At 41.5% G+C, this 11,225-nt stretch overlaps 1 protein-coding gene and 1 long non-coding RNA gene across 2 annotated transcripts in view; one reads left to right on the top strand and one right to left on the bottom strand.

The window, feature by feature from the left end:
* Positions 1-11,225, top strand: part of LOC119841135 (fatty acyl-CoA hydrolase precursor, medium chain-like) — a 33,809-nt gene that overhangs the window by 19,941 nt on the left and 2,643 nt on the right. Inside the window, 9 exon segments of the mRNA XM_043495309.1 lie at positions 903-1,041; positions 1,932-2,065; positions 3,206-3,359; positions 3,870-3,974; positions 4,917-5,018; positions 6,223-6,366; positions 7,770-7,850; positions 8,202-8,349; positions 10,815-10,961. Of these exon segments, the coding sequence (XP_043351244.1) occupies positions 903-1,041; positions 1,932-2,065; positions 3,206-3,359; positions 3,870-3,974; positions 4,917-5,018; positions 6,223-6,366; positions 7,770-7,850; positions 8,202-8,349; positions 10,815-10,961 (1,154 nt within the window).
* On the bottom strand, positions 4,409-6,000 carry LOC119841136. Its single transcript, XR_005288425.2, has 3 exons — positions 5,659-6,000; positions 5,173-5,279; positions 4,409-4,973 (listed from the first exon to the last, which is right to left on the bottom strand). It is a non-coding gene; the product is annotated as an uncharacterized LOC119841136 (long non-coding RNA).

Genomic DNA, 11,225 nt, shown 5'->3' with positions numbered 1-11,225 from the left:
GGGGCCTATTTCCAATCCTCGGTCCGTTCACGAATCTGGGCAGAGTTCCTCTGGGCAGCGTCCTCTGACTCCCTTGACGCCTTTGAGGAGCAGTGGGCGCTGTCCGGGGTTCTCTGCTCGGTGTCCCCGTCCGATTCCCTTCGTTTGACCCTTTGACCGCACTCTTGTCCCTTTTATTTCATTAGTTGTCCCCTGGAATTTTTTGGGTATCTAGGTCCTGTGGATCCCCCTTTTAGGCTGGGGGGGATCCTTTAGCGGTGGACGGGCTTCACCCGCCCACTTCCCGGATCCCAATAAGACTACTTTTCTATAGCCATCTGGCCTTGCCTCATCACAAAGGTCAGTATATTGGAAAGTAGTGTTAGTTGAAAATATAGCATGTGCTATTTGCTATCAGTTTTAGGGTTGGGTTTGTGGAGTTATCACTATAAGGATGTTAATGAAGCCCTGTGTTTGACTTTTTCAACAGAGATGAGCATTTTAATGCCCTGACCCTGCAAACACTATCTATATTCCCATAACTAGCTGAGTTGATTTCAGTGGGTATACCTACAACAGTGAAGTTAAGCACGTGTGTTCGCTAAATCAGGGCCCCCCCATGAAACTTTTACTAGAAAAAAGTCTCCCTGTAAAAACTGAAATTCTGCTAATCGGCAAACTAATTGATGAAACAAGTACAAAACATCCACATTCGCAATTTCAGACTATAAGATGGGAAGAAAGAACTAACAGCATGTAAACTTTAAAAAAAATCTGATTTTAAATAAAAAGAATCATGATTTAAATTTTTTAAATTATTTTTTAAAAAATGTCTGATGAAATGCAACATCCTCCAGTGAAACTGATAATGGATATTTTTGTCATAATAGTGAAGAACCTTCTTCTCCTTTCTGTTCTTTAAGGTGCTCACAAGACCAGGTGATGCTGGAAAAATTTGAAGAAATTTTTCCAACTAAACAACTTAACTTTCCAATTTCTGAAGACTGTTTGTACCTGAATATTTATACACCTGCCCATTCCAATGAGAAAGCCAAGTTACCTGTAAGCAAAGCTACTGTACAAATGTAATGTTTTCAAACCATGGGCAATTATTACAAGTGCTCAGAGATCTCCTCCAATAGTACTGAACAGCAGCCAAGACAACGTCTGCATTCCCTTAATTTTGTAGAGCTGGAAGTACTCACTAGCCAAAATTCAAGTTAAAGAGTAGTTTTTAAGAAAGCTGTTTTGGAAGTAATGTTTCTGGCAGGTCTCCAGAAGAGGAGAAAGAGGTCCTTTCCCTTGATCTACTCCTCCAGGCTTTTTACACACCATTCATTGTTTAAGAGTTGGGGAGGGAAGTGTGTTTTTGTTGGAAAGACATAATTGAGAGTTGTATCTAAACTATTACAGGTTCCTTCTTAATGTCTTTCAAAAGCCTTTCTGAATCCTACCATATCACTTACATAGTGCTTTACAAGCAATAATTAACTCCTAGGAGTAATGTGGGAATTAGCTTGCTATTTGTCATTATTCCCATTTTACAGATAAGGCAGAAAAGGTTAAATGACTTGCCTATGGCCACAAAGGGAATCTGTATGAGAGCCAGCATCTCTAGCTCTATTGGACCATGCCTCCCTTTCATATAATTCATGTCTGCATTTCAGCAGTCTAAATCTCAGAATAGGGGTCAACGTAGCCCATGTTTATCTAAGCTTTATGTAACTGACCACACCTGAAGAAAAGCGGCTCTGCCTCTGCCCTTGTTTTTCCTGTTGGATGGATTTTAGTCTCCCGGACAGTCTGTGTAACATGAGCACTAGCTTATGTCCAATCTTCAGTTAGTGCATCTGCATTAGAACTTCAATCTGCAATGTACTGATTTGGGTTTTTACATACAAGATCAGAGATGTCACAGCTAGAGAGAGCTGTAACCAGATTGTTCTTTTCAGGTTATTGTGTGGATCCATGGAGGAGATCTGTTGATGGGTGGAGCTTCAATGTTTGATGGGTCTGGATTATCTGCCTATGAGAATTTGGTGGTGGTAACTATCCAGAATTGATTAGGTATCACTGGATTCTTTAGGTGAGTCTTTGTATCATCACATGCCCATTAAAATACAAACAGTTTGTATAGAAGGATATAATGGGTGAAACATTTTAATGATAAAATATTAAATATCAACAGTAGGAGCACTGTTCTACTGCATTCCTCTAAATATTTGTCCAAAAGAACTAATTTACATGCCTGCCTCTTCAAATGACGGCTCCATGACAGCTCATGTGAGATACAGGAGCATGTGTATAGGTTCATTCTTTCAAGAACCTCTATTTATCGTCATGGGATCCCATTACATAATGATGTTCCTCACTTGACTGGCTTATTGTACAAGGTAGGTTTGGTATCATTCTCGTCAATTTGAAGGTTTTAAACCCATAGCAAATGTCATTATATCCGCTGAAATAGTGTTAACTTTTGGGAGACAAATTGTGCATTGAGAGTGGGTGATGCTAATAGCCATTGTCTATAATGTACATTTAATGCATGGCCTGACTGTGTTCCTAACCTCTAGAGAGACCCTTGAATAACAGCACTAAGATCCATCTGTACTACAGACCTATGTCAGTATAACTAGGCTGCTCAGAGATGTGAAAAATCCACACCCTTGAGCAGCATAGTGACACTAACCTTAATCCCTCTGTGTAGACAGCGCTATGTTGATGGGAGAGCTACTACGTTTCCGGGAAGTGGATTAACTACAGCAACGACAGGAGAGCTCCCTCAAGTCAGGGTAGGCGCATCCTCACTTCAGTGCTACAGAGGTGCAGCTGCAGCCGTGCAGTGTTTTAAGTATAGACTTGCCATAAACCCTTTCAAGTTCTGCATTTTTGGGGGATTTTTGTTTTCATAACCCAGAAATGCACAGAAACCTATAACCAAAAGTCAGACCACAAACTGGAAAAAGTTTATGTATCTTAGTTAACTTGGGCCAAATTCAAACCGGAAGTTACTTCACTCACCTAAGGGGAAGTTACCCCAGAGTTGAATTAGGCCCATTCTCTGTAGGTATTTATAGAGGTAGGCTTGTAGAAATACATATCTTCAATAAGGTTATTCTAAACAATGTACATAGTGATTATTTTTGTTTTCTGGAGATAGAACCATAAACTTAATAACAGCAAAATAAAGTCTGTTGGGACTTACTTAGAATCCTCTTGCTTTCAGTACTGGTGATGAACAAGTTCATGGAAACTGGGGCTTTTTGGATCAAGTGGCAGCGCTCCAGTGGATTCAAGAGAATATCATACATTTTAGAGGAGATCCAGGATCTGTCACAATATTTGGAGAGTCTGCAGGAGGCATTAGTGTTTCTGGCCTTGTAGGTTTTATAGTGATTTATGCAATATTTTGCATTTCTCTGCTGCCTTCCATCCATGGGTTTCAGTGTGTTACAAACACTGACTGATCGAGTCTCATAATGCTGCTGAGAAGTTGGGAAGTATTATGCCTATTGTACAGATGGGGTAACTGAGTCATAGAGAGGTTAAGGGCATAGCAGGCCAGTGGCAGAGCCAGATATAGAATTCCTGTCTTCCCTTTAGTCACAAGGCCACCCTTCCCCTCAAATGCTATAATGGATACAGATGAGGCTTTGAAACACCTTCCCCTCCTCCACCGCAAACTCCTGGTTTTACTTTACGTTGGGAATAAAAATGAGTATCCATCCTACATTGCATTAAGTCTGACAACTGAACCAACCCCCCAAATAGGAACAACCACCCCAAACTCTGGGAAAGGTTGCATGTCCATCTGAAATTGGAAGCCTGGGTCCATCTCTACTGTAAACTGACTATAATGTTTGAACCCTACTTTTTTCCATCTCTTCCAGGTTCTCTCTCCTTTGGCCAAGGGCTTGTTCCATAAAGCCATCTCTGAGAGTGGAGTTGTACTTCCTTCTGCTGTGTTCAGTTCACATCCTGAAGTGATTGCTAAGGTTCTGATATACCCATTCTTACTGACTAGGTTAATGAAGCAGCACAGTTATGATGACACATCATCTGCCCTCTAAGCTCTGTGTCTCATTCCAGAGGAGTTAACATTTTTTCTTTGTTAGGCTACATTCTTTGAAGCTTCATCATGTGCATTGCAACCTATTACACAGAGGTCAGATTCCATCCTTCAAATGTTACATATTGTTTTTCCTACGTGGAAACTGTCATCTCTCTCCTTTGCGGGTTTCCTCCTTCCCTTCCCCCTCAGATTCAGTTTTTGACTTAAAACTTTGTATGTAGCTATGTATGAAGGGCTCATGCTGGGGAATATAAGTCTGCTTCAGTAGACTATGAGCACTCCAGAGATTGTCCAATAAAACAGCAATCAATCTAAAATATTTTTTTAAAATAATATTACAAAAACCAAAAGCAGCCAAGCAGTTCAGAAAGAGATGCAGGGTACTTTATTCTAAACTCATGCCAATGATCAGACAAGATGATCAGTTATGTGAAACTAGAGTGCTGGGCTTAGCTTTGTTCATTTCTTGTGAGGTTTATAAATGTCCATTTAAAACAACATGTTTTTTACACTTATCATTTGGTCTCTTGTTTAGATTCCAGACCTACCAAGTTGATTTGTAAGCATATTCAGCTAGTATTCTATGTTATGGGTGAGATTTTTCAAAAAGCATCTGGCATAGGACTAAATCAATTAGGCTAACAATGAGCAGTTTTGACAATCCCACTCTACGACTTCAGGTGCATGTTATGGAAAAATTGGTGCTCATTAAAGATGGACTTGTAAGTGTGTGTGCTATGTTAGCTTCACAAATTCCATTTTCTATTCCTTGTAACACTTTCTTGTTTTTACTATTTAACGTAATATCCCTAGAACCTAAAAGATTTTAAAAGTTCTAATTTTTTTTATTTGTAAATAATTGCAGATAGTCACTAACATAACTGGCTGTGACACCTCCAGTTCAGCTGCCATGGTTCATTGCCTAAGGAAGAAACCAGAAGAAGAAATGATTTTGAACTTTCAACAACAACAGGTGGGTGAGGCTGACGGTGAGATATCAAATGCAGCCACAGTGCACGCAGTTATAATGGCACTGACATCCATAGAGGTGTCTCTGGGCTGAACTGGGACCAGCCTCATAATTTTTTTTGCATAACTGTTTGTAACAGGGTCACACTCACCTTTCACAAGCACCCCCGGCCAAGTGTGTGTGCCTGCATTCTCTCTCTCTCTGTTTGTGGTGGGTCTTCGGTGACTCAGCCCTCTGGCCGAGTCATACACAGTCTGTCTGTGAGATAAAAGCAAAAAGTCCAGCAGGGGCCTCTCCCAGTGCTCTCTGTAATGTCTCCCTCAAGTTTTTCCTGCTTCAAAATAGAGCAGTGCCCAGGGCTCCTCCCCTGGAGGTAGTGACTTTGCCCTCTCAGGGCCTTTCTGGCCCCAGCTCTTCAGTTGGGCCACTACAGTTCAGTTCCCCTTCTGGGGTGCCTCAAAGTCCAGGCCACTTTCCTAGTGGCTGGCGGGGAACCTGGGTCCAACCTCTACTCCAGGTCCCAGCCCTGGGACACAATAGATAGCAGCCAACCACAATGTCCCTTTAAATAGTCTGCATTGCTGCTCTAATTCCATGGGCTACTTCCCCGTGGCTCCAGCACATTCTTCACCTTTACCTCTGGGCCTTGTCCTGGTGGACTCCCAGCAGCCAGTTCAGAGAACCATCCACTCTCCTCCAGCTCAAGCAAGGAACTGCTCTTAGTCTGGCCCTGCAGCTCTTCTTATACTAGCCTGCTGGGCCCTGCTTGGCTGCCTCCCATACAGCCACTCTAGGCAGCTGGGAGGACCCTCTCCACTGCCCTTTTTTGGGGTGAGGTGTGGTAGGGCCACAAGGCCTCCAGCAGGGGGCCTCAGGACCTAGTCCACCCCATCACACTGTTACTAATATTTGTCTGATTTTTTTTTTTAGTCTGGTCTCAGTTGAAACTTTGCAATATTGTCTACAGGAAAACCAGTAAGTCTGCTTTGAGCAGGGGGTTGGACTAGATGACCTTGTGGGGTCCCTTCCAACCCTGATATTCTATGATTCTATGATAACAATTGAAAATGTGTAGAGACCTACAAATCCACAGATATCCGCTTATATCCACAGATATCCATGGACCATTTTTGCGGGTCGCAGATTGGATATAAATTTTGTATCTGAACAGGGCTCTAAAAATGCGTTTTTTTTTCTCCTCCAGCAAGTCGGAATTATTCCAGCAGTTATAGATGGCATGTTTATTCAGAAGAACCCTGAAGAGTTAATGGCTGACAAAGACTTCAGTGCTGTCCCATATATAATAGGAATAAATAATCGTGAATATGGCTGGATGCTTCCTTTCGTAAGTAATTTCTAATGGCTCTTCTACAGCAGTCTTTGCATTAACTGCATATTAGTGGCACATTTCCCAAACCTTTTTGTACCAGCCTCCTCTCCTATTAAAAACGAAATTTGGTCACCCATTCTTGTTTAGGCTAGGCCTTCTTCCCCCCCTCCCCCCCGCAAGCTGCTCCTGCACATTTTTATAGGAGTTTTCACTCTTTCCAAAAAATTACTTTATGTTCACAGAGGGCCTTTCATTCTGAAGGATCCCAGAGTTGTTACATACATAGACCTCCTCTGACATGGAGGATAGAGTAGAGGAAAATTAAGTCTAAGAATTAGAAAAGACAGGAAATTAAAGTAATGATCAACATTCCTCACCGGGCTCCCCCCAACACACACACACACACACACACACACAAGCTCAGATTATAGGAGCATCTGATGTCACCACCTCTAAGAATTTTGCCATGGTCCTCCAGCAAAGAGAGGGAAATGAAGATCTGATGGCCAGAATTTTCAAAATTGACTAGTGATTTTGGATGCCCAGATTGTTTGTTAGAAAGCGCTGAGTGCCACTCTCTGGCAATCAGGCACATTTAAGGGCCTCAGACTGGACATCCAAAAATAAGTTAAGGCACCCCAAATCACTTACCTCTTTGAAAATTAGAAAATATTCAAATGTTAAATCATGCAGGGGAAACCACTGTTTTTGTTAATTAATAAATAAAGCTTTTGAGGCATGCATACATCAAAAAAAGTTGGTTTCTCTGTGTCACTACTACTTTGTGCTTTGCAATTCAACTTCAGGAGTTTACAACCTCACTCTCTCCACATCACCAGCTGCAGGTTTCTCTAAACTGAGAGCCTCTTGTACCAGGAGAACTCCCATAGCTTGAGTTTGATTTACCTTATAGTGAGAACTTTAGGAATTTATATCTAGATCTACCTTTCCCTAAAAACTTGGCAAAAGCTTTACTTATTCTATATTTTGTATATACTTTTCTAACCTTAACTAGAACCTAGCAAGACTCAAAAAAGGGATTGGACACACATATGATAAGAGTATCCAGAATTGTTGTTGTCATTTTGGAAGGGATGTGAAATCTCACATTTACGGTCTTAAATCAGTCTCTAACTATTAGAGATCACAATGAGACATGATTCGGGTGGAGGGCGGGAGACAGATTACCCACACCTGCCTACTATGTGGTTCTTACACCTTCCTCTGAATCACATGGTCTTGACCACTGTTTGAGACCTAATAGTGTAGTAGATGGACCTTGGGTCTGATCCAGAATGGCAGTTCCTGTGTTATACAGAACCTTTCGTTTGTGGGTTTATATGTAAATCTCTGTGTAGTTGTTAAGGCTCTTGGGCTATATAAACATAAACGATTACTTTTAATATGTTCCTGTGTAGTCATCCGACATACCTGGCTTGAAGGAGGGGATGCATAAAGAAACCATCCTCTCAACATTACAAATGTTGCACCCGTTCTTGGTAAGAGACCTGCAGATTTTTCTCATGTCTCTTTCTTTTCAGATGTGTTGAACATTTAGGACTTAGGGGAGTTTTTCGGGGTTTTTTGTACATACATTTTTTAAAAATCCCACAGATGCTGAAGGGCCTATGTGCATTTTTCACACCTGGACACCTACTTATCTGCATGTACTTAACACAAAGCTGGGCACAAATAGGGGTTGTTCTCAAAAGGTACATTTATTGCTGGGCTGTCTGGTTCTGATTTTAAAAAAAGATATTTACAAGCTAATTGCTGACATGGAATTCTAGAGACTGACACTTCTTTTTAATGGTTTTTGGTTAATTTCTTCTCCTTATCCTTCCTTCCAGTCTGTGCCAGCTGAATTTGTGTCTCTGATAACAGACGAGTATCTGGGAGACACAGACGACCCTGTCGCTCTGCGGGACCAGTTTCTGGATTTGTTGGGAGATGCAATGTTTTTAGTTCCAGCTATAAAAACATCTAATTATCACAGAGGTGAGTTTCTAGTTAATATTTATTAAATAAAAGGTCACAAGTTCAAACCTACCAAGATTCAATTGCCACTTGATTTCACATGGCATACTTAATACGTCCATGATCTGATTTCAATTTGGTCACCGCTCTTTCCGGTTAGGCCAAGTGTTCTCAGTTGTATTCATTATTGAAGATTATTGGGTCACTTTTTAATGTGCTTTGTGATGGGTTCCCCCCAGGGTGCTGCCTGGAACTGGAGTACCACTGACGTCCCCCCTCCCCCTGACCCATCAGCTTGGGGTCCCACTTACCCTGTAATGCTGTGACAAGCTGCAGATACGTCCCGGTCTCACACTTTCACTAGCACACAGATAGGGACACACCCAGCTGTAATAACATGCAGACAGGCCTTCTGACCAGCCCCTGCATGGGAAGGCTATACAGCTAGGACACTTACCAGCTTCCCAGGCACCTACACCCCTCTGGATTTATTCCATCTTGTGCTGCACAGAGAACTATACAGCGTAAGCTCATAAAATTCACCCTCTCAGCGTGGAGACAGATATGCAACAGCTTTCTGCCCAAAGTTATGATTTCCACACACTTGTTTTAGACAAAACAAAAACAAGTTTATTAACTACAAAAGATAGATTTTAAGTGATTATACGGGATAGCAAACAGATCAAAGCAAATTACCTAGCAAATAAACAAAATGCAATCTAAGCTTAATATACTAAGAGATTGGATATGAGTAGCAAATTCTCATCCTAAATGACGATTTAAGCCAGTTGCAGAGATTCTTAAAGGGCAAACTGCACTTGCTTGCATCTTAAAACCCCAGGTATTCCTTTCGCAGGCTAGAAATCCTCCTAGCCAGGGTTCAGCCCTTCCCCCCAATTCAGTCCTTCTGCCTCAGATGTTTTCAGGAGTCTCTTTCAGCAGGAAGGCATGGAAGAACCACAATGATGCTACTCTCCTGCCTTAAATAGCTTTTGCCTATGTGGGAACTCTTTTGTCTCTAGGCTTAGTTCCTACACTTTTCAGGGGAAAAACTCTGGTATTCCAAGATGGAGTCCAGAACCAGGTGACTTGGTCACATGTCCCTGTAAGGTCACAGCAGCCATAACTCGGAGGCTGTTTGTAGTGTCATCAGGAAGGCTCCCCGGTGGGAGATTAGGGAGAACAACAGGTCTTAGAAGAAGCTAATGTCCCTTCCCAGCCAGTCATTTAGACTGATTGCATTCTGTCTAGTGGGCATTCCCCAGGTGTAAACACATTGGTAATAGATGCATAGACAATATTCCTAACTTCAGATACCAAAATAATACATGCATACAAGTAGGATATTCGTATTCAGTGAATCATAACATTTTCAATATCTTACTTGATCTATCTTGCATAAAATATATCATAGTTATAGCATAATCATATAATAATATTACTATGAAGAATATGGGGCATAATGCCACAGCGCTCTTCCTAATCTTGGTGATTGAATAGTGGACTGGGGACAAGGAATATACATACTTACGGTGAGTATATTTCCACCTTTCACTTGTATAAGCACTTTAACTCTCAAAGACAGAACTCAAGTATTCCTTGTGTTAAGCAGGCTTTAATTATTTTTTCTGTAATAGCTCCCTAATCTTTTACAATCACTGTGCCCAAACTGTTCCCCCTTTGGTACTGGATGCAGCTGAAAAGCCTTTGTATGCAGGTCCCTCTCATTTAGCTATTTAGCTATTTTAGGATTTTACACTGCCACCTGTCAGCATAGTATTTGGCTGTCTTCCATGTAAAATGGACAGCAACAGCAAAGTCCCTAGTAGACTTCATGGCATCATTAGTCCTTCTCCTTTTGTGGGGTAAAAACTCTTCTTGGAGTATGTGTTTGTGTTTTGTTTTGTTTGTTTGGTTTTGTTTCAGCTTCTTTTTTGGGGTGATGGGCGGTTGTATCAATGGGATTTTGTTGGTGTCATTTTTGCTATGGTGGAAAAGCTTTTTCAAGAGGTTCTACAGAGTCTCCTAAAGATGATGAGATTCTAGATTCAGCTGATTTCTTCCGGAAGGTGGTTCCATAGCAAGATTGGGGGATTGAAAATGCTTTGCTCTCAATGCTCATGTGCTCTGCCCTTTGGTTTGTGCTCTGCATTGTTCCAAAAGAGAAGAACTCTCTTAGTGGTTCATAGATCAAAATTAAATCTTTAATGTGTCTGGGGCTTGATCCATTAACTGCTTTGAATCTGATATCCTTCCTTTTATGTTTGGAGATCATGTCTCATCTGAAACTCAAGTCAGAATCTATTGATTCCAGTCTCCAGTTACATGCCTAGAATTGTTTTAGCTTCTCACTGTAAAATGTAATATGATGTCTTTTTATTTTTTAAAATCTACAACTTCCATTCCCCATGCAGCACTGAATAGGCTCGGTACCTTTGTGGATTTATAGTGTTTTTTCTATTTATCTTAATTGTGTTTTCTCTTAGACTCTGGCTATCCACTCTACTTTTACGAATTCCAACATCGTCCAAGTTCAGCAAGTTTCAAACCAGATTTTGTAAAAGCGGATCATGGAGATGAAATTAGTTTTGTCTTTGGAGGAGCATTTCTTACTGATGAGACTTCACTGTTTGGTATGGAATTTTGTAACATAATGTATGTTTATTGTTCCAGTATTACCACAGGTTAGCCCACTGTTTCTCAGATGCAGCCACCATGGCCACATGCAGCGACGAGGGACTTTTCTTGCGGCCACAGCCTCCTGGGGGGTAATTGAGGGGGGGTGGGCAAAGCAGTGGCCCCCTCCCACAGGGCCGCCAGCAGTGGTTGGGCCCTGCCCACCTCTGGAGACACACAAACTGGAGGAGCAGGCAGTCAGTGAGTTCCCCACCCTCCCA

The sequence above is a fragment of the Dermochelys coriacea genome, chromosome 12 (genome assembly GCF_009764565.3).
Source record: "Dermochelys coriacea isolate rDerCor1 chromosome 12, rDerCor1.pri.v4, whole genome shotgun sequence".
NCBI classification, from domain to species: domain Eukaryota; kingdom Metazoa; phylum Chordata; order Testudines; family Dermochelyidae; genus Dermochelys; species Dermochelys coriacea.
Note: the sequence above shows the minus strand (reverse complement) of the source record. Positions and strands in the feature narration are given on the sequence as shown.